Below are 23,290 nucleotides of genomic sequence, written 5' to 3' on the forward strand. Positions count from 1 at the left end.
TCTAGGCAAGTAGGCTCGGTCCTGTGCCCCCCTGTGCATCTGCCACCTCTGCTGGGGAATGAGGGCTTAGGTTGATCCCTGAAGGGGTCAGAGGACCAGCGAGGCTCAGGTGCTGGAGTCGCAGGTGTGGGTGTCCACCACCCTGACCCAGGCGTCCAACCAGGAGGGGTTTTGGGAAGGGCTGGGATGAGATGCTGGGTACGGGGATAGATGCAGCTCTGATCCACACCACTCACCAGCCTCCTCGCATCTCTCCTACAGGACCAGGCAGGACCCTGTGAACCCCCATGATCAGTTACGCAAGAGGGGCTGGACCTCTCTCCACCACCTCTAGCCTGTGGCCCCAGCTGCCCCAGCCCCTCTGAAGGGAAGACTTCAACCCCTGCGCTGTGGCAGCAGTATCCCCTCTACCCTCACCACCTCTGGTCCCTCAGGTGGCTGGAAGGAGGGGCTGGGCCTCGTTTCAAGCCTGTTGCCTGCCCCTGGTGCCTCATTCATGCTTTGGGAGTGAGTCTTGCAGAGTCTAAGAACACCAGGCGTCCCCACCACCCACCCAGGGCCACAACTACCTGCATCCCTCTGGGCCCTTGCAAAGCGCTGGTCAGTCCAAAGAACCCCTCTCAGGCTGTCCTCCGGAAGGAGAGAAGGACTCCAGCCACAGCCAGTGAACCCCTTGATACAGCTGCACCTGAAGCCATGTTGCGAACGACTGAGGAATTTTTTTCATTTGGTTGGGTTTTTAAATAAACATCTGTTGGATGTCATTTTCATCGCTGTCATGTTTTATTTCAGGGTTCAGGTTATTACCTCAGTTTGGAGGATTGTCTATGATTCTGTGTGAACCCCAGCCTTGGTCTCCAGCCCTTGTTCTCACAGTCTGGACAGTTCTAGAAGGCTGTGTTTGAGTTCAGCCCCACACTTCCCTTGGGTGACCATGGCCACACCGCTTGTCCCCGGGGTATCCTGTCAATAAAATGTCTGCTCTGACTTCATCTCAGGGCCATGCTGAGGCCAACGAATGGGTGGACAAGCCCTCACAGCTATGAGATGTCGTCCAGGGTCGGGTCAAGGACAGAGCTTGGAGGAGGCACCAGAGACCACTCAGTGGCTTGAGGTGGGTCCTCTGGACTTGCAACCCTCTACCCCACCCTCACCCCACCCCACCATCCCCGACCAAAGGGCTGTGTGACCCACTTAGATGTTATTATGTGCCGTCGAGTTGCCTGCGATTCATAGAGACCGTATGTACAACAGTCCTAAACCCTGTTCTATCCTGTGCCAATCTCACTGTCTCTGACACACTCACCCCCGATCCACTTACATGAGATAAATAATACGATGCAAACAGTTTGTGCTGGATCACCCCTCTTAGGGAGCTCTGGTGGCAGAGTGGTAAGGAACTGAGCTCCCAGCTCAAAGACAAGAGGTTCAAATCCACCAACCGCTCATGGGTGAAAGATGGGCACTCCCCTCCCGTGTGATTAACAGCCTCTGAAAGCCAAGGGAGGCTCAGCCATGAGGCGGTTCTGACTTGACAGCACATAATCCCACCATCAACCTAAAGGGTGGCGTGTGGCTTGAGTTAGGGGCTAGCAATCAGCTTCCGTCAAGACCACAGCCAGGCACACCCTACGGGACAGCTCTGTTCTGTCACACATGGGGTCACCATGAGCCGGCAGAGACTTGATGACAACATGCTTGGTATTCTAGAGGACAAAGCTCATTCATGTTCGAGAAGGCAGTGGGATGGGGCAGGGATCACTGCTTCAGGGCACAGGGCTGCTGTTAATGGTGGTGGAACGATCTGGAAAAGGGTGAAAGAAAGTGGTGATGGCAGAGCAACATAATGAACTAATGTCACTGAACCGGACACGTGAAAACGGTTGAACTGGTGAATGTTTTGGCATAGACATTCTGTTGAAAAACAACAGCAGCAAAAGCAATAAGATGTCCAGACAAGGGGCCTTGTGGGGCCCAGGTGCAGGAAAGCCTGGGTCTCACCCCACCATCCGATTCTATCCACTCTGAGCCTTGACCTTCTCCCCGCCAAGAGGGAGCGGTGATGGTCACGTCTGTCTCACGGTGATTTTGTGGAGACAGAATGTCACTGTCTGCGACGTGCCCAGGACAGGGAACTCACGCAGTGCATGCTGTCAGGATGGGCATCCGGGCCCCGGCTCTGGGGGATCCTGCGGGAGGGGAAGGGTGTGTGTGAACCCTGGTCTTAAGCAGAGCCAGGAGGATGGCACGGTGGTGTAGGCAGAGGTGCTGGCGAGACCCTGGGCAATTGCCTTAACCTAAGACTCAGTTTTCCCACCTGTAAAATAGGAGTGCGCCATCATTCACTGCCGACTCAGCCCTGACTCATGGGGTCCCCAAGGTGATAACAGAACACAATGCACCCCCACAGTCAGCTGCGGGTGAGCTGTCATACTCCACAGTGTCTTCGCTGGCTGAACTTTGGGAGCAAATAGCCAGGTTTTGTGTTGTTTTTTTTTCTTTTCCTGAGTCTGGAAGGTCTGCTGAAACCTTTTCAACTTCACAGCAACACACAAGCCTCCAATGACAGATGGGGTCAGGGGGCGCCCAGGAGGTGCACGGGCTGGGACTTGAACCCGCTTCCCTGTGTGGAAGACATGGCTGCACTGAGCCACCAAGCCTCACCACAGGGACGTGCCAGCTGCCTGAGTTGGCTCTGGCTCACGGGGACTCCCTGCGTGCAACTGTGCTCATGTTTCCAATGGCTGATTTTACCCTACAACCAGGAGAAGATAAAGTAGATGAATGAGACTTTCTAAGACTCAAATCCCCTATGCATATCCAAAAACTTCTCCAACAGGGTAAGAAGGGAAGCCACAGACTGGGAAAAAAGCATTTGGTAATGACATGTCTGATAAGGAACTCATATCTAGAATTTGTAAAATACTCAAGCACCACAAAAAGATAAACAATCCAATTGAAAAATGGGCACAGGATATGAAGAGACACTTCACCAAAGAAGACATTCAGATCGCTAACAAGCACATGAAGAAATGTTCAAAATCCCTAGCTCTAAGAGAGTTGCAAATCAAAACAACTATGAGCTATCATCTCGCCCCAGTAAGAACAGCAAAATTTAACAGAACAGCAAACAACAAATGCTGGCGAGATTGTAGAGAAACTGGAACCCTTATTCACTGTTGGTGGAAGTGTAAAATGGTACAACCCCTGTGGAAAGTGGTGTGGCATTTTCTCAAGAAGTTGCAAATAGAGATACCATTTGATCCAGCAATTCCACTACTGGGAATATACTCCAATGTCTGATTTTTTTCCAAGGCAGATCACCAGGTCTTTCTTCGGAGGCACCTTTGAGTGGGTTTGAACTGCCCATCTTCTGATTCCACCACTTAAAGGGCTCCTTCATGGATGTTGTTGGCAGTTGCCACTGAGTTGGAACTGACTCACAGCTGATCCTCCAGGGGATTTTTCAGAGGCTGTAAACTGCACAGATGGCCCATCTTTCTTTCAAGGAGCAACTGGAGGATTCGAACTGCCCACCTTTGAGTTGGCGGCTCAACTCCCTACCCACTAGGCCATCAGAGGGATTTATGAAACACTCAGGTCAGCACCCGACACGTATGCCTCATGAAACCAGGAAGCAGCGGGCTTATCATCAGCGCAGGGAGGAGGGTCCCTGTGGTCACCAGCAGCCTGGCTTGACCATGTGCTCAGCGCGAGGTGGACAGAGCACCTTCTCCCCACCACTAGATGGCATTCTTCCTTCTGGAGCCCAGGGCTGAAGCTCTTCCTGTCCAGAAGTTTCATTTCTTTGGAGAGCACAGGACATCACTCTGACCTGGGCTCTCCGGAACCTGGCCGGCTCAAGGACAGTCCCACACTGTGAGGACTCACCAGGAGATGAATTTAACCCAAAATAACTTTATTGTCTTTGCTCCAGATATGAAACCGTCTTCAGAGCCCCACCCCAGCCTCTCCAGGGGATGAACAAAGTGTAGTATCTGTGTTTCTAATGCTGGGCCAGACCTGGAAGGCCCCTCTGCTCCTGAGGAAGTGTCCCACTGTCCCCAGCTGCCACCAAGTCTGCTGGGGCCCTGGGCGAGTCAGATGCAGTGCAGAGGTTGAAAGTGAGCCTGGCCAGGGGCCAGTGAGCACAGGGCCCTCTTGCCCTTGCTGGTCTTTGCTGGACTGGAGGGTGCGAGCTGCCTTCTAGCAATCTCCAGCAAAGAAGGGACTGGGGTTCCCATGGGGCTGGGGCTGGTGTCCCCTGGGATGACGCAGGGGCTGGCAGAGGCTGAGCTCACCAGACTTTCCTTGCTCCTGAATTCTGAGGTTCTGACGTGTCAGTGCAGTGGCTGACACTGTCCCTCTCAATGCCAGGCCCGCTATCATGGCCGGGCTCGGACCCAAGGTGGTGATGAACAGTGACGTCAGCGTCCTGAGAGAACCCCGCGGGAAGAGGCTCATGTGGCAGAGCCCATGCAGTGGCCGCAGAGGGGCCTGGGACCAGGCAGGAGGGGCCAGCTCCGCACCTAGAGCAGCTGCAGCTCTACCTTCAGCCTCAAGGTCCGGGTCCCCAGCCGTGGCCCTCCGGCAGGCCTGGCGTGCCGGGGCCCTGCCACGCTCACCACCTCCAGCCGGTAGGTTCCGGGTGCTGGCCGCTGATGGCCCAGCTGCAGGGCACTCAGGCCTCGGATGTGCTGCATGTGGAAGAATCCCTGCTCGTTTCCGCGGGCGATGACGTAGCGGACTCGGCCCGCGGGATGCTCCAGTGCTGGCCGCAGCTCCAGGATGTGCTCGGCCCGGCCCAGGTGCGACAGGTTAAGGCCTAAGGCCAGTGGAACCTCTGAGTCCAGGCTGGCCAGGCTCACCTGGGGAGACAGATCAAGTGACCGGTCAGATATCTGGAGAAGTGGGGTGCGGTGCGGAGGAGTCCTAGGTAGATATAAATGGTGAACAAGCTTCCACAAAGGTTAGAGGTTTGAGTTTGTCCAGGAGAGCTTTGGAAGAAAGGCCTGGTGATTTACTCTTGAAAAGCGATAACCATGAACTCTGCACATATGACGTCACCACAGGTCAGAGTCAGCCAATGATGGCAACTGGTTTGGTGGATGGGCACAAAACACTGGAAACAGCAAAAAAAATCCCTTAAAAGGATACAGCTAATCGAGCACTTTTGATGGGCAGGGTGGAGTAGTATGCAGCTGTGAAAAAGCAATGGGTTTATATCACTGCCAGATCTCATAGAGAGAAAGTGCAAGACAAGTTAGAGTGGCCAAGGGATGTAACTTGTTTGTGGGAACACAACAGAGATGTGTGTGCTGTCTAGTCCCAACTCATTAGCAACTCCAGAAGCACCACACTAGGTTCTCTAGATGTCACCTTTATGAAGGAGAAGCCGAGTCTTTCTTCCAGAACCACCAGGTGTATTTGATGTGCCAACCTTTTGGTTGTCAGCTGAAAGCTGACATGATATACATACATACATACATAGCAGGAGTGTAAAATGGGGCAGCTCCTTTGGAAAACACATTGATGGTTTCTTAGAAACATGAACTCTAGGGGAGCTCTGGTGGCCTAGTGGCAAGGAGCTGCAACTACAATCCCAGAGGCGCTCGGTTCGAATCCACCAGATGCTCTGCCGGGGAAGGAGGGACAATCTCCTCCTGTACCAGTCAGATCTGATTTGACGGTACACTCACACAAAAAAATAATAAATTTTTTTTTTAAAAAAGAAACATGAATTCTATATATTAGCTCATGACCTTGAGTGATGTGAATGCACTTGGCTGTTAACCAGTTAAGTGGAGGCCTGAGTCTTTAAAAGGTGACTCCAAAAAAGGCCTGAAGGTCTGGTCCCCCAGATCAGTCACCTGAGAACCCCGAGGACCGCCGTTCTGTTGACACTCCTGAGTCACCACGAGCTGCAGCCCTCTTGATGGGGACTGTTTTGGGATTTGTTTTCAAGTGGAGGATAAAAATGTTTGGCACAGCTCTGCCCTCGGCTTCCCGTTGCTCCCTCCAGGCAAGGCCATTGGTCAGTCTTACAGAGGCACAAAGGCCAAGGCCGGACCCTGGTGAGAATTCACACCTTTCCTCCCCGTGCCAAAGGTGACATTACTGATTCTGAACCCCTGAGTGGACATAGCTCAGTCTGACCCTGCTGGCCTGGGGCAAGGTGACCAGGGTTTTGGCCTTAGAGGTGCAGGTGGGGGCTGGCCAGTCACATGGTGTCGGGTCCCAAGCCCTCGGGTCAGAGGCACTGAGGAGGTGGTGTTATGAGTACAGCCCTCGCAAGTGGGGACCTGCCCCAGAGCAAACTGCAGGGCTGCTCAGAGAGGGAGGGAGGGACGGAGCCCGGATAGAAGAGGCACCCAACAGCTTTCCGGTTCCTGGGAAGCCGCTGGACTTCCTGATCTGGGCCCCTTGAGAGGCCTCTGTGTGCAGATGACAAACCCCTCTTTATCTGAGCGCCTTCCTGGCCCTGGCAGCTGGACAGGGCTCTGAATGAGCCCCAGTGGCAAGGCTCCCAGGGCTGAGTGGCGCAGACAATCACACAGGGATTTATTTATGTTTTCATCTCCTTTTCCTCTGGGCACGGCTGTGTTTTATTTTGCCTAATTTACATGCCAATGGAGTGTTTCACTATTGCATTACTGTGAAAGCTATTCCTGTTCTTAGTTCTTAGCTGGGGGCTGGTTGTGTGTGTGTGGTTGGGGGGGCGGGGGGAAGGATGGGTGCTGCTCACATGTATGGTCTTACTGACATCTGGTGGCAACTAGTGGTTATTGCAGGCAAAGGCCGTGATATAGTCATCCCTGATAACCATTCCATTCACTCTTTAATTTGCATATCATCTTTGTGCAGGGGCTATGCCAATTTCCTCTGTATCGTTCCAATTTTAGCATATGTGCTGCCGATGCGAGCACTCCATTCACTCTTGTTGTTATGTATGGTCAAGTAACTTACAGCTGATAGTGACCCTATGTACAACAGCTCTGAACCTTGCTCCACCTTGAGCCAACATTATTGTCTCTGACGCACCTACTCCTGTTGCCCCAGTCACTGAGTCAATCTCTCTCATCCAGTGTCTTCCTTTCTTGTGCTGTCCCTCCACTGTTCCAAGCATGATGTCCCTCTTTAAGGTCTGACCCCTCCTTGCAACACGCCCAAGGTATGTCAGATGAAGTGTCCCTCACAGCACAGGAGGGGAAGACCCTCTATAAGGTGGATTAATTCAGTGACTGGGGTAATCGGGATGGGAGTGTCAGAGGCAATGCGATTGGCACAGGACAGAGCAGGGTTTAGGGCTGTTGTACATGGGGTCGCTATGAGTTGCAAGCAACGCGATGGCACATAACAAGAACCAGAACCACAACAACTATGTCCTTCTGAAAGTCAGCCATGAAAACCCTATTGCCTCCCAAGGACTGTGCTGGGACTGACTGCCCCCAGCACCTCCCAGGGCCACTCTAACAGTAGAGAGATTGCAGATGCCAAGTGCTTAGCTGAATGTTAATTGCTAACCATTCAGCTAGGTGATAGTGGTGGTGGCACCAGGGGCTCTTTGGCCAAGAGGAAGGTAGGCTGGATTTGTGGTAAACACACCTGCCCTGCAGCCCCTGAGGGTAGAGGCTGAGAGTGCCTGTTAGAATAGACAGAGGGGGCAGGTGTGACTGAGCCCAGCGTACTCCACTAGGCGGAACTGGGGCCATCGGGAGGGTACTTCTCGGTTCTAGAGAAAAGGCAGCTTTGGCTCAGCCCCCAGAGTTCCATGGGTACAGGAAAGGGGTGCAGAGGAAATGGTGGGTGGACATGCAAGTTGCTGTATGTTTTCTAAGGGAAACCACCAGAGGAAGGGCTCTTGTCTTCAAGGCAGGCCAAGGCTGCAGGCTGCAACTGATCTTGGTGCTAGATATTTGTCTGAAGGGCCACGGGCTGCACAGAGCGGCTTGTTCTTGTTTGCCATGGAGTAGATTCCAACTCACACAGGCAGAGTAGAACAGTCTTATGGAGTTTTCAAGTTTGTGATCTTTCAGAAACAGATCACCAGGCCTTGCTTATGCAGCACCACTCAGTGAATCTGAACCACCACCTTTGTGGTTAGCATCTGAGTTCTTAGTTCTTGAGCCAGCAGGGCTCCTTGCCACAGGGTATGATGGGAGACAATCTCCAGAGAGGTGGGACGGGTGGAGAACTGTGGAAGTGAAGACAAGATCCAAGGATGGGGACAGAACTCAAGAGGTGGCATGGCCAGCTGCTCTGGCCCTGGTGGTGCATATGTCCCTCATCACCAGGCTGGTCATGGGGGGTGGGGGGAGTCTGCTGCTAGCCAGGAGAGGGAGAAGGTCCTGGGGTACAGCCAGGCCATCAGAGGATCATGAAAGCTTCCATTGGTGCATCAGCACACATCTGGAGTCTGGGGGTGTGTGTGAGACAGGGGAGTGGAAGGTAGGGTATCCAGGGAGGTCCTGGGGCTGAGAAGATGCAGGAGGTGTGGGCAGGAACCAGGACACAGGAAACAGTCCTGGATCATGGAGGCCAGGACAGCTCGGAAGTAGCCTGGGCCAGAGAGGTCCCAGCCTCCTCCTCCCTGTCCCCTGGCCTGCTGCCTCTGGCTGTCCTAGCCCCGCCCTTACACACCTCGTGGTCCCTGTGGGCACTGCGTCGTGGCCGGTCCTGTGGGGCCAGGCTGTTGATCCTGCACTCGTAGCAGCCTTCAGGTGACAAGGGCTCCTCGTCTGAGGCATCATGGAGTGTGGAGCTCAAGCCCAGACCTGAGACACAGTGCCTAGGGAGGGAGGGATGGGCTGGCTGTCAGGGGCTCCCTGGGTGCGTCTCCCAGGTCAGCCCTCCACCCACCAGTTCCTGCACCCTGTGAGAGCCTGGCCGCATGTGGGGGGCCATGAACACATGTCTGTGTACATCTGGCTGTCATCAGCATACCTGAGGCTGTGGGCCCACGCACCCAAAGGAATGATGGTTCATGCGTGGTTGTGTGCACTCTGGATGCACGTGAGACACATGAGTGTGCTCAGAGATGTGCAACAGGTGCAAGGCCACGTGCACATGGGCAGATGACGTGTGAGCACGTGCACATGGCACACGAGTGTACCCAGTTCTGTGTACACGTGAGCCAGCACGCACGCCTAGGTGAAGGTGTGCACATGGGTGTACCTGGGATGCAGGTGTGCCACAGGGACGTGTGCACCCATTCATGCGCTACAGGAGGATAATCACACCGTCAGGGGTGCGTTAACCCTGTGTGCATAGTTAGCAGGGTCCGTGTGTGCACACCTGTGTGTGCAGGCAGGGGCTGACGGAGGGCTGGAGGTGTGCATACATCGTGCCACCTGGAAGGTCTGCCTGCTTCACCTGCATCTCTCACCCCTGCCCAGCCCGGAAGTAGCCTCGGGGGCAGCCACAGAGGAAGCCGCCAGGGGTGTTGGCACAGCCGAAGCTGCAGGGGTCACCCCGCCGCGCGCACTCATCCACATCCTGGCACCCGCCCAACGCCCGGCTGAAGTGGAAGCCGGCCGGGCAGACACAGCGGAAGCCGCCCAGCGTGTTGTGGCAGGAGGCGCTCCCGCAGGCCGAGGTCTCATGTGCACACTCGTTCTCATCTGCAGTGGGGGGAGAGGTCAGGGATGCATACGTCCAGTGCCCGACCCCCAGACTGTGTCCCCCAACCCCTTCAGACACCCCTGCCTTCCCAGTGATGGGGAGCTCACTACCTCCCAGGGCAGAGAGCTGTGCTTAGGACCCAATCCTGCAGAGGGAAAGTTTCTAGGTCTTGGCTCTGGGAGGATTCTGCCAAGGGCCCCCCAACTTCCTCCCAGCCACTCACCCACACACTGGTCCCACTGTGAGTGCTGGGTGAAGCCCTGGGGGCAGTTGCAGCGGTAGCCTCCTAGCTCGTTCTGGCATCCATGTTGGCATTGGTGTGGCCCGTCACACTCATCTATGTCTGTGGGATGGAGAGAGGGCCATGTTGGCAAAAAAGCCTACTCAGTCCATTGCTGTACCCATGGCAGACATCACTAATCAAGCGTAGCACTCTTCTCCAAAGCTCAGAGGCTTGATCTCATGATCTTTCTCAATAGAGCACTTCCAGTCTGTGCCCTGAGAAGCGCAGCTGGTCAGTCTTGCTGTGCAGCCCTGATTTCCTACTCGTTGGCTCCCTCCCCAGGCCCTCGGGAACCCTCCCACAGACCAGTGCTGCCTTCACAGCCCCGGCCAGAGCTGTCCAGGGTGAAACCTCTATAGCAGTCACAGTGGAAGCTGCCAGGGGCATTGTGGCAATGTGCAAGGGTGCCACAGAGGCCAGGCTGGGCCAAGCCTTTGTCATTGTCTGCAGGGGACAGAGACAGGCAGGGAAGCTTGGTGGTTATGACACCCTAATTCTGGTTGTACCACTGGATCCACTGAGTTGCTCCTTTAATCTCTCTATGCCTCAGTGTTTTCATCAGTGAAAGGGGATTCATGATGGGCATTTCACACTGGGGTCAACATTTTTAGAGAGAATGCACACAAAAGACTTACTTGGTGGCGCAGTTTGTGTCTAGCTGCTACTCTAAAGATTGGGACCCATGCCAGCAGTGCTGAGGAAGAAAGTCCTGGCTAACTACTTTCAGAATGACACCAGCCAAGAGAACCTTGTGAAGGGATTCTAGTCTGTGACACATGGGGTCTCCTTGAGCAGGGACTGACTGACGGTAATGAGTTTGTTTTTATACAGGAGGCAGCAGAATAACAGAATTGGTTACAAACATGGGCTCCGAAGCCAGAGCGCCTTGGTGTGACTCCCAGCTCCAACACAAAAAAGCTGGGTGATCCTGGGGGACTTAACTCATCCTCTCGTTGCCTCTGTTTCCTCAGCTGTAACAACAGAACACGGATATAATAACACCTACCCCATTGTTTTTTCTTAATTGTAGTATAATGCACACAACAGAAATTGTGCCACTGTAACCATTTTCAAGTGTGTCAGCCACGGGCATCAACCAAACTCAAATTATTGTGCCACCACCACCACAATTTGCTTCAGAAACCTTCCCATCACCCCACTCAGAAACCCTGTGCCCATTATTGACCCTCCACTCATTATTGTTGAGTCAAAACCAACCTACAGCTGACCCTCCAAAGGGTTTTGAGAGGCTGTAAACTGCCTGGGAGGAGACTGTCCATCTTTCTCCCACAGAGCTGCCAGTGGACTTGAACGCCAGGGGCACACCACCTTTGGGTTAGAAGGGCAACTCCCTTGGTGTAGGCCCCCAGAGCAACCCCCTTAGGAACTCTTTTTTTCTTCTTCTTCCTGTCCTTGTTCTCTGTGACCACTATTCACTTTCTGACTCGACACACGTGCTCATGTTAGGGGCTTCATACAAATAGCATCATACAATGCTTGCTTTTTTGTGTCTGACTTTCTGTAGTGAGCACAGTGCTTTCCAGGTTCATCTGAGTGATGCAGGTAACAGGACTCCACAGTTCTTCCTGGCTGAGGGGCAATCCATCATAGGGATGGACCACAGTACACAAGGCCACTCATTGCTGACGAGATGTGTGGCTTGCTCTCCCATTCAGGTGGGTGTGAATATTACTGCAATGAACATGTGTCTGTGTGAGTCCCTGCTTTCAAGTGTTTGAGGTGCAGAGCTAAGAGTGGAATTACTGAGTCATGGGATAATCCTGCTTAACTTTTTGAGAAACCCGCCTCCCTGTATTTTTGTCAGAACATATTGAATGTCATTCTGGAAAGGACTCTCTTGGTCATGATAGTTCAGAATGCAGAGCAGCAAACCTGTGAAGGGCCAACCAGTAAACACTTTTTATTTGTGGGTCTCTGCAGCAATAAAACAATTCTGCTGTTATGGGATAGTCACAGACGGTATGTAAGCAAATCAATGTGCCTATGTGCCAATAAAACTTTATTAACAAAAGCAAAGAGGGGGCCAGGCTTGGCCCAGAGGCTGGGATTGCCTTTGCATGATCTAGAGCAGTGTATGGTACATAGTAGGTGCTTGATATGTTAATAGAACCCTGGAGAAGGCTGAGCTCAGTGCTTGGGAGAGGTCAGTTTCCCTGAGTCATGAGACACTTAGGAGCTGTGGGGGTGACAGTGGATTGGCTGGATTGATTGATTTTAGAACCAACTTCCTCTTCAGACTAGATGAGCACCTGAGCTTTTTAAGCACTGTAGGGAAGGCCTAAGCACAAAAACTGGGCACAGGTGAGGACAGGTGTTCTGGGCTAAGGTCAGAGCACTCCTGGAGAATGTGCCTCCTAGTTCCTTGGAGCAATTTCCAGATGTTAAGAATTTAATTGTGACTCCTTCCTCCCCCAAATATAGGAATTCTGGTGGCCTAGTGGGTAAGGAGTTTTTCTATCAACCCAAAGGCACAGAGTTCGAATCTACTAGTTAGTCTTAGGGGAAAAGATGGGCATTCTCCTTCTGTGCAATTAACTGTCTCTGAAAACCCACTGGAAGGTCAGCTATGAGTTAGTTCTGACTTGAGAGCAAACAACAAAAACTCCAAATATGTGTCAATTCGGCTGGGCCATGATTCTCAGTATTATATCCCTTCTGTGATTTGAAATAACTATCCTGTGTGTTCTAAGCCCTCACCTCTACAATGTTAATGAGGCAGGATTCAAGGCAGTTACATTACTAAGATAGAATACAGTCTATATGACTAGGTTTTATCTTGAATCAATCTGTTGAGATAGAAAAACAGAATAAATAAGAAAGCAGAGATGGGAAAGGACCTCTGGTCACTGAGAAAGATGAGCCAGGAGAGGAGCCTGTCCTCTGGATCTGGGGTCCCTGTGCTGAGAACCTCCTAGAACTGAGGGGGCGGGGGAGAATGATGACGAGGACCTTTCCCCAGAGCTGATACAGACAGAAATCCTTTCCTAGAACTGGTGCCCTGAATTCGGACTTCCAGCTTACAAAACTGTGAGTGATTCAATTTCTGTTTGTTAAAGTCACCCACTTGAGGTTGTCTCTGATAGAACTCAACTCTTTGCAACTTAGTTGTGTTTTCAAAGGCTGCAAGTTGCACAGGAGAAGACTGGCTATCTTTCTCCCATGAAGCCACCAAAGAGGCATAATCTTTGGGGCAGCAGTAAAGAACCGAGATACTAAGGTGCTAGATGCCACCAGGCTGAGTGCTGCAAAGGCAAGGACTCTGTCCAACCACCCATGTCCCCTGCCTGCGGCACTCACAGGGCATATCTGTCGAGGGACCCTGCATTGTGGGCCAGTGGCTGGGCTCAGAACACTCACCAAAGCAGGCCTGGTGGTGCTGGGTGAAGCCAGGAGGGCAGCGGCAGGTGAAGGTGCCCACGGTGTTGACACACAGGAACTGGCAGTTGTGCTGCTTGGAGGAGCACTCGTCCAGGTCTGCGGCACAGACGGGCCTGCAGGCTCAAGTCTGGGCTGGGGGCCTCCTGGGGCCACTCTTGCCACCTCTGGACAGCGGTGACACTCGATTCCTAGAGTGCCTCCATGCAAGCGGGCGTGGGGCAGGAGAGCCCTGTGGGGCAGGGACTGGGCCTTTGGGGGCATAGGGGACGCATCACCTTTGCAAGTTCTGCCGTCCTCTTCCAGCAGGTAGCCGCGGGGGCAGGCGCACAGGAAGCTGCCTGCTGTGTTTTTGCAGAGGGAGCTACAGGGCTTAGGGGTCTGGCTGCACTCATCCACATCTAGAGGGTACAGCAGAGTGTGTGGGGGGTCAGATGGACGCACCCTGAGGACACACAGGGACCAGGATCACCCAGACATTGGCCGTCCTGCAGCTGTGGACCTATACCAGGGACTGGCAAATCCCTTTTGCAAAGAAAAAGTAAATATTTCCCCCTTCGTGAGGTATTGGTTCTATTAGAACTACCTAATTCTGCTGTTGCAGTGCCATAGACAATATGGCAAAGAATGAATGTATCTGAGTGCCAATAAAACTTTATTTACAAACATGGCCCCTGGGTTCTATTTATGGTCCTTTGACTTAGACGAATGCCCTCCTGTTACACGATGTAGAAGTTCTTGGGTGGCATAAAAGGTTAACGCACTCGGCCTGCTGAGCAACTAACTGAAGATTAGCATCCACCCAGAGGTGACCTGGGAGCAAGGCCTGTCCATCCGCTTCCAAAAAGTCAGCCACGGAAAACTCACGGCACACTGCTTTGCTCTGACATGAATGGGGCGCCATGCCGTACACCCCATGCCAGCTGTCTTCCCACAGTGTAGGTGTCATTCTTAGGATGGTACAAAAATAACAGGAGGCAAACAGCACAGTTGGGCAGGGAGCCAGGAGCAGGGCCCTCCGCTTCTTGTCTCTGACCCCTCCGTTTCCTTATGGAGAGGCCACCACTTGGTGAATGAAGAGCAAAGCCAAAGCCAAAGCCAAAGCCAGGAGACGTGTCCATTCTGACACAGGTGGTAACCTCGTGGGTGTTAAGAGCACAACTGCTCCTTAGAGTCTCCAGTGACTGATCACTTAGAAGCAGATTGCCAGGCCTTTCTTCCAAGGGGCCTCTTTGTAGGGGTCAATCACTAACTGCTCAGTTAGCAGCTGATAGTGTTGAACGTTTATATGATCCAGAAACTTCTAAGGGAAAACTAAGCCTGGCTGTCTGGAAGGTGTGGAGCTGCTGGGCGGGGCCTGATGATGGGCGTGGTTTGGACGCGGGGCGGGGCCTGTGCAGGGGGCGTGGCTTGCCATAGGGCACGGGTTTGGACTCACCGAGGCAGGCGGTAGAGGCTGTGTCTGGCACATACCCGGCCTGGCAGTGGCAGTGATAGGAGCCGAGGCTGTTGATGCACTCGCCATGGGGACAGAGGCGGGCCAGCACGTGACACTCGTCCACGTCTAAGGGACAGGCAGGGTCAGCTGGGATCAGCCTCTTGGCTACCTGAGGCCACCTAAGCTGCCTCCTCCCTTCTATCCATCAGCTTTCTGCCCAGGGGCAGCTGAGCCATTGTAGCAAGAGGGAGAGAGAGAAACACATGCCCACCCCGTCATCTCAGCAGCCACCATGCCCCAGGGCATGACACACTCATGGAAGTACAGACAGGGACATGCGAGCCACACGATCAGAAGTGCCTGCGGAGTCACAGGGACATACACGCTCACAGCGCTCTGATCCATGGACCCACACTTTGCATGGCACACCCTTCCTACCCCCAGTGATGTCCCTACTGCTCACTGGGATGCCCACCTCCCCCTCAGTGCCACACTCGATGAGACACAGCCCTGAGCTTGTACACACATGCAGGTCACACACCATGCACACCCTCAATACACATTCACATATTAACAAGCTCTCTATCTCACACACACACACATAGAGCACACACTACTCACACACTCAACAAGCTTGCACACCGTCAGCACAGACACACACATTCACCAAGCTTGCATAGACACACACAACATACACCCCTCACACACTGTTCATAGATAACACATTCATAAGCTCGTTTACCCAAGCTGACAAGCTCACACACTTAGCACACACTCAGCTGAGAGACACACATTCACTAACATGCTCACACACGGAGTACACACTCCCTCACAAGGACAGTACACAGACACGTACTCACTACTACGTTTATACACGGAACATGCACCACACACACACTTGGCATCTGACCCATCCTCATTAAAGCACGCTTGCACACACTGTTGTTATTGTCGCTGTGCTTCATCAAGGCAGAATATACTTATAGCTGATCCTCCAGCAGGTTTTCAGAGTCTGTAAATGGCACAGAAGGAATCTCACCATCTTCCTCCTGCAAAGTAACTGGTGGATTCAAACGGAATACCTTTGCTTTCTGTTGTGTTTTTAAAAATTTTATTTTATCTTATATTGGTTTGCTTACGAAGTTTGCATACCTTGTGTTTCACATTATCCTTTGTTCACAGCTTGATACAATCATAAGAATTCATTGTATTTTATAAAATTAATCAACACTGACTATACCTACCAGTGCCCTGTCTTTCCAGATCCCCGCTGGATCTTTCTCCTTTCCTTTACCCACCCCTCCCTCCATCCCTCAAATTGTGCAACCCTAAGATTTTCCCCCTGCTCATTCTCACCCCTCTGCTCCTACACTCCTCACCTAGGATCCTCATGCATGTTTTATTAGTTGTCTTTCTATTTCTACAATAATGATCTTCTACAGTATTTGATCTTATGGGACTGAATAATGATCTCCTGTCCCTCCAAAGTTATGTAGTAATTTCCAAAATCATTGCTTCTGAGTGCATTGTGTGGATATACCACATTTCTCAATCCATTTGATGATAGTTGTACATTTGGGCTTCAAGACTGATTGACAGGACAACTCTATGTATGAAGCCATCACAACTCTTTCCATACTGGTTCACAGAAAACACACCCACTCACACACTTTCACATGCTCCCTAACACATTCATTAAAGAGTTTTCACACGGAGGAGACACAGTGGGTTGTACACTCACACACACTTGGTAACACACAGACATAAAGATTATTAACAAGTTCACAGAGGGCACAAACAACTCTCATATTTTCACGCACTCATTAACAAACTCATGCAACATGCTAAGTTGTGTTTTTACATTAACACAAGCGCACCAACAGGCTTGCACACGGGGACCTCACACGAGCGCAGGTGTTCACACACAAGCGCATATGCAGTAAATACACATGTGCAGAGAACACACCAGGTCCTTCACTTCACACACTCACTAGCACACAGACGTGTGCATTAACCTCAGAGAACACATCAGTTCACACACCTTCACGTGCCCGCCAGTACAGACACACTGATTCACAAGCTCACTGAACACACGCTGCCTCACATGCAGCCATATTTACACACACACACTCACACTAAGACACAGGACACACATCCATTGCTCACGCACCTGCTATAGTCGGCCACATGCTCACTCCTAAGGATGTACAGACATACAGAGCATGCGTACTAGTTCCCACCCCCATGGGTGTGCACACACACCTATAGTCTTGCACACTAACGCCCACAAGAGCATAGATGGCCCAACTCTCCCACCCTCAGCTCCAGGGTGCGAGTGGACACCTACCTCTGCCCTCGGCGGTGTAGCCTGAGCCATGAGGACACAGCTTCCTGTAGGCGGAGGTGCCAGGCAGGGGGCAGAGCTCACAGTGGGGTCCCCAGGCACGGCCCCCCGTGCAGCAGCACTCTGTCCTGTTGACTGCCTCGCCGTTGCTCGATGGCACCTGGCACACTGCCTGCAGCACCTCAGAGAAGCAGGGGCCACGTCGGGTGTCTGCAGAGAATGGGGAGACGGTGATGGAGTGTGAGGATGGTGCCATTGGGCACCCATGCCTGTGGGCTCTCAGATGTCACGGACATGCCTCTGTGTGTGTGCACAGGGAGGGGTCACCATGTGCCTGACACTGCTAATGCCTTCTGTGGGCTGGGGACACAGCAAGAGTCACAGACTTCAGGTGAGGCCCAAGCAATGCCTGGGCACAGAGGCTGACATCTTCTCCAGGACAAACCATGGCTGACCTCAGACCCAGAGAGGAGAGGTGGCCCAGGGCATCATGGGAGCTGGGGGACACTGGGGAGTGGACCACAGGTGGCAGTGCCCAGGATGGTCCAGGGGCCATGGTGGCAGTGAGGAGTGGTGTGTGGGAGACTGGAGCCTGGACTTTGAGGCAGGTTGAGGAGGTCACAGAGACCATGGCAGGCTGGCTGGTAGATATCTGGGGGTTTCCGGGGCCCATGCTGAGCTTGCTTTGGGGTGGGCTGCACCCAGGGGCTGGAGCGTCCAGGAGGCAGCCCAATACACAGATCTGGGTGCAGAAATGGTGGCTACAACTACAGGGCTAGAAGCCACATTGGGTTGGGAGAAAGTGGATGCTGGTGAGGACAGTTGTTGGGGTGTATGGTAAACATATAAAAGCTCCCCACAGTGTCCACAAGTTTAGACCCCAGGAAGTGGGGAGTTGTGGGAGTCAGGCAGGGTGCATGGTCAGCTCTGATCAGGTTTAACTGAAGGAAGAATGCGAAGTCGGGGGACAGTGTCCTGATGGGGTCAGCACCCCCAGGCCTCTGGATGCACTCACCCAGGCACTCGGTGAGTGAGGGGCTGGACTGGAAGCCATCATCACAGTCACAGCGGAAGCTCCCCATGGTGTTAATGCAGCGGCCATGTGCACAGAGCCCCGGCTGGGCGAGGCATTCATCCTCGTCTGGGGAGGGTAACAGATGGGGGTGGGACCCCTGGAAGGGCCTCCTTGGGTCTGTCCCTTGGCCCCTTTACCCTGGCCTCCTCATTCCGCAGGGATCCTACACCCCTGGAGCCCCATCCTGGGCTGTACCTGCACATCCATCCTCAGAGCCTGGCCGGGATCGCATGCCCAGTGGGCAGATACACGCAAAGGTGCCGATGAGGTTCTTGCACACCATGCCACGGGCCTGGCAGTCCTGCTGGCCGTCGGCACACTCGTCCACGTCTGCCGACAACCCAGGGTGAATGGCAGCTGGGATAAGGGACCTGGAGCCCACCTGGGAAGGAGGCCGCCAGCCATCCACTCCCCATCCACCTCCCACCCCATGTACCCCTCCCCCACCCCATCTACCCTCCAACTCCCATCCATCCCCTACTCCCATACACGTCTCCATCCTCCCCCACCCCATCCACCCCCACCCTCATCCACCTCCCAACCCCCATCCAACCCCCCACTACCATTCTCCCCTCCATCCATGCCCATCTACCTTCCAACTTCCATCCATCCCCTACTCCCATCCACGTCTCCATCCTCCCCCACCCCATCCACTTCCACCTTCATCCATCTCTCAACCCTCCATCCAAGCCCCCACTACCATTCACCCCTCCATCCATCCCCATCTACCCTCCAACTCCCATCCATGTCTCCATCCTCTCCCACCCCATCCACTCCCACCCTCATGCACCTCCCAACCCCCATCCAACCCCCTACTATCATTCACTCCTCCATCCATCCCCATCTACCCTCCAGCTTCCACCCATCCCCTACTCCCATCCACCTCTCCATCCTCCCCCCACCTCTACCTACTTTTCAACCTTCCAGCTACGCCCACCCCATCTACTCCCAACCCTATCTCTACCGCTCATCCACCCCCCAAACCTCCATCCACTCCCTCACCTTCATCCACCCCCAGCCTTTCACCCATCCCCCATACGCCCCCTATACACCCTCCCAATCTCATCCACCTCCCAACTCTCCATCTCCCCCATCCCTCAATCTTCCATCCACAGTGCCTCACCCCTAATACCCCATCCATCCTCCCACTCCCAGGCCTAGGCCCCAGTCACAGGTGGGAAGTGAAGGGGCTCAGGTCACCCTGGTCTGTGAAGCTGACATGTGGAAAAGGGAAGCCCAGGTTGGGCCCAGCCCACCGCGTGCCCACCAGCCACCCACCTCGGCACATGGCCCCGTCTTCTCGCAGGGCATAGCCCGCCGGACAAGCACACACATAGGAGCCCTCAGTGTTGTAGCAGCGGAAGGCACAGAGCAGGGGGTTCAAGGCACATTCGTCGATGTCTAGGAAGGCCAGTGGAGGTGCCAGCTGGGCAGGATCTGGCTGTGGGAACCCCCTTCTGCCCCCAGATAACCCCCATCTCCCTCGGCACCCAGCACAGGCCGAGGCAGGCAGGCCATACCCTCGCAGGTCGCCATGGGGCCGGGCTCAAAGCCGTCAGCGCAGGCACATTCGAAGCCTCCGATGACATTGGTGCAGGTGCCTTCCCCACAGGGCTGCCCGATGGAACACTCGTCTGTGTCTGGGGTCAGGTTGGGGGTGGTCAGTGCCTGCAGAGCGCCCTTCCTCTCGACTACCTTGTTCATCTCCCCCTGATGCTGCAGACTGGACTGGGGTGGGGCTACGCCACCCCTAGGCTGGGTAAGGGTAGGGCAGGCACATAGCACATGGTCAATAAAATGATTAAGTGTGTGTACAGTGAGTGAGTGAATGAACGAGTCAGCAACCAATCAATTGACTGACCGAGGAATCAATCAATGTGTGAGCAAAGGAGCGAATAGATGAATTGGTTGTTGTTGTATACTGTCGAGTCAGAACCTGACCCTCCAGCGGGTTTTCAGAGGCAGTAAGTCTTATGAACCTGGAGAAAGGAAAAAAGTCACACAAGTGTTGAGGACTTTCATTCACAGGGTCGCTATGAGCCGCCTACAACTTGACAGCACTTAACAACCTAGAGAGAGACCAGTTGGGCTAGTGGACTGAAAGTGCTGCTACCGAGCCAAAGGTGGGTGACTATAATCCTGGCTCTCTGGCCGGTTTTTAATTGTTTTTGGTCAAACATTCTTGTAGGTCATATAGTGCTGGTGTGTCCACTTGCTGTACAGAGGTAACTCGTGGTTGCTATGAAGCTGAACACTGTGACACCGATGAGTCAAATGTGATAACGGTTATCCATGGCGGACAGTGGAGATCCCTGATTAAAACAAGCTTGGAAGCAGGAGTGGCATCCACTTCCGAAATAGCTTGCCTCCAGAAACGCTATGAACCTGGAGAGAGGATGAAAGTCACGCACACAAGTGTAGAGGACTTGTGTTCATAGGTTCACTATGAGTCACCTACAACTTGATGGCACTCAACAACAACAACAACAAGAAGTCCTATGGGAGGAGACCAACCATCTTCCTCCTACAGAGTGGCTAGTGGATTCAAACTATGTGCCGCTGGGTTGGCAGTACAACTCCTTACCACTCACTAAGCCACCAGAGGCCCTTGGATCAATTAGGGAAGAAGTGAATGAATGAATGAGATGAGTGAGTTCAGAGTGAGGAAAGGAGCGAATATGTGAGTGTAAGCATGAATGAGTCCTAGGTGAAGGATGAATGAATGAATCAGTGGGTCTAGTAAATGAATGGATGAATGAATGAGAGAATGAGCGAAGCAGTCAATTATGTGTGAATGGATGAACCCGAGAAGTCACAAATGAGCAAGTGAATGAATGAGGGAAAGAAGGGGTGAGTGAGTGAAAGAACGCATGGGTGAGAGGATGTGTGGGTGAGGGAAGGCCCTGCTTCTTCCTGGCTGCTCTCCTGTGCCCCTCTCTGCTGTCCCCTGCTCCTCCTGGCCCACAGAGGCTGGGCGTGCCCACTCACCCACACAGCTGATGCCCATGAAGTCCAGGCTGTAGCCAAAGGGACACTCGCAGCGGAAGGAGCCATCGGTGTTCACGCAGAGGCCATTAGCACAGATGCTGGGGCTCTCCACACACTCGTTCACGTCTGTGGGGGCCGTGGGATGCAGGCAGGGTGGACGTCTGTCACATGCAAGGGTCTGTCCTCTTTCTTCTTGGGGAACGAGGTCCAGGCCCCAAGGCAGTGGGATCTGGGACAGCCCTGAGAGCGACCCATTGGTCCCGGAGGGTTCCTGGGACTTAGAGACACTGGCAGAGTGGGTAAGGACAGGACATGGTAGTCCAGGGGGCTCTGTCTTAGTGAGGGGCTCACCTTCTCGAGAGGCATCCAGGCCAGGCACTGCCCCATGGCCAAAGGGGCACAGCTCCTGGAAGGCAGCTGGACACAGGGAGGGGACAGGGTGGTGGTTAGGGGCCAGGGGCATCCCAGAGGGGCGTGGACACAGGGCAGTGGTCAGGGGTCAGGGCAGCCAGGAGGGTAGTGGAAACAGGGAGAGGACAGAGTCGTGGCCAGGGGCAGCCATGGCAAAGCAGAGCACTGGTGGACACAGGGAGGGGACAGGGTGGTAGTTGGGGGTCAGAGGCAGTCATGGGGAGGGGAACACCAGTGGGCACAGAGAGGGGACAGGGTGGTTGTCAAGGGCCAGGGACAGCCATTGGGAGGGGAGACCTGGTGGATACTGGGAAGGAACCGAGTGGTGGTTAGGGGTTGGGGGCAGCCTGGACATGAACATTTATGGATACAGGGAGGGGACAGAGTGGTGGTCAGGATCCAAGGGCAGCCACCAGGAGCAGACAGGATAGTGGTCAGTGTTTGGAGGCAGCCATGGGGTGGGGAGCACTGGTGGACACAGGGAGGGGTAGAGTGGTGGTCAGGGACTGGGAATAGCCATGAAGAGGGGACAGGGTATATTCAGGAGTCAGGGCGGCTCCCATGGGGAGGACAGAGCTGAAGGGGCAGCCAGCTGAACCACAGTCAGCTCTGCTCTGATGAGGGCACTTACCACTGCCCTCCTGAGGGCACAGTTCACAGGGGGTCCCCCAGCCCTCGCCAGGCCGCTTGCTGCAGCAGCACCGGGCCTTGGTTGTGTTGAAGGCTTTGGGTATTGAGCACTTTCCACTCTGGAACTGGGTGAAGCAGAGACTCTGCCGTGTGTCTGCACGGTGAGAGAATGAATGGGTGAGGGGAGGAGTGAACGGGTGAGGGGATGAGTGAATGCGTGAGGGGATGAATGAATGAATGAGTGAGGGGATGAATGAATGGGTGAGGGGATGAGTGAACGGGTGAGGGGATGAATGAATGAATGGGTGAGGGGATGAGAGAACGAGTGAGGGGATGAATGAATGGTTGAGAGGATGAGTGAATGGGTGAGGGGATGAGAGAATGAGTGAGGGGATGAATGAATGGTTGAGAGAATGAATGAATGAGTGAGGGGATGAGTGGGTGAGGGGATGAATGAACGGGTGAGGGGATGAGTGAATGGGTGATGGATGAGTGAATGGGTGAGGGGATGAGTGAATGGGTGAGGGGATGAATGAATGGGTGAGGGGATGAGTGAATGGGTGAGGGGATGAGTGAATGGGTGAGAGGATGAATGAATGGGTGAGGGGATGAATGACTGGGTGAGGGGATGAGTGAACGGGTGAGGGGATGAGTGAATGAATGAGTAAGGCGATGAATGAATGGGCGAGGGGATGAATCCATAAAAGAAAGGGTGAGAGTGACCAAAACCCCAAGTAAATGAATGAATGAGTAGATTAATGATCAAATGTTGTTGTTGTTGTGTGCCATCGAGATGCCTGCCACTCATAGTAACCCTATGCACAACAACCCTAAACCTTGCTCTATCTTGTGCCAATTTCACTGTCTCCAACACACCTATTCCCATTAACAGTCACTGAATCAATCCACCTCATAGAGGTTCTTCCTCTCCTGTACTGTCCCTCTATCCTCCCAAGCATGACATCCTTCTCCAAGGACCGGTCCCCTCCTTGCAGCATGTCCAAAGTATATCAGACGAAGCTTCAGAATCTTTGCCTCTAAGGAGCAGGCTGGTTTAACCCGCTCCAGGATGAACCTGCCCATTTTCTTAGCAGTCCATGGTAT

At 53.5% G+C, this 23,290-nt stretch overlaps 1 protein-coding gene across 1 annotated transcript in view; it reads right to left on the minus strand.

Annotated features, from left to right (window-relative positions):
- Positions 1 to 4,529: 4,529 nt before the first annotated feature.
- Positions 4,530 to 23,290, minus strand: part of FBN3 (fibrillin 3) — a 97,915-nt gene continuing 79,154 nt past the window's right edge. The window contains exons 48-63 of the mRNA XM_006896336.1: positions 22,188 to 22,340; positions 21,497 to 21,562; positions 21,146 to 21,271; positions 19,678 to 19,797; positions 19,436 to 19,558; positions 18,353 to 18,487; positions 18,098 to 18,223; positions 17,086 to 17,292; positions 14,739 to 14,864; positions 13,579 to 13,701; positions 13,283 to 13,399; positions 10,220 to 10,348; positions 9,845 to 9,964; positions 9,386 to 9,620; positions 8,641 to 8,788; positions 4,530 to 4,868 (exon numbers count right to left, since the gene is read on the minus strand). Of these exons, the coding sequence (XP_006896398.1) occupies positions 4,530 to 4,868; positions 8,641 to 8,788; positions 9,386 to 9,620; positions 9,845 to 9,964; positions 10,220 to 10,348; positions 13,283 to 13,399; positions 13,579 to 13,701; positions 14,739 to 14,864; positions 17,086 to 17,292; positions 18,098 to 18,223; positions 18,353 to 18,487; positions 19,436 to 19,558; positions 19,678 to 19,797; positions 21,146 to 21,271; positions 21,497 to 21,562; positions 22,188 to 22,340 (2,393 nt within the window). The remainder of the gene's footprint in view (positions 4,869 to 8,640; positions 8,789 to 9,385; positions 9,621 to 9,844; positions 9,965 to 10,219; positions 10,349 to 13,282; positions 13,400 to 13,578; positions 13,702 to 14,738; positions 14,865 to 17,085; positions 17,293 to 18,097; positions 18,224 to 18,352; positions 18,488 to 19,435; positions 19,559 to 19,677; positions 19,798 to 21,145; positions 21,272 to 21,496; positions 21,563 to 22,187; positions 22,341 to 23,290) is intronic.

Source organism: Elephantulus edwardii, unplaced genomic scaffold (assembly GCF_000299155.1).
Source record: "Elephantulus edwardii isolate Elephantulus edwardi_28Jun2011 unplaced genomic scaffold, EleEdw1.0 scaffold00185, whole genome shotgun sequence".
NCBI classification, from domain to species: domain Eukaryota; kingdom Metazoa; phylum Chordata; class Mammalia; order Macroscelidea; family Macroscelididae; genus Elephantulus; species Elephantulus edwardii.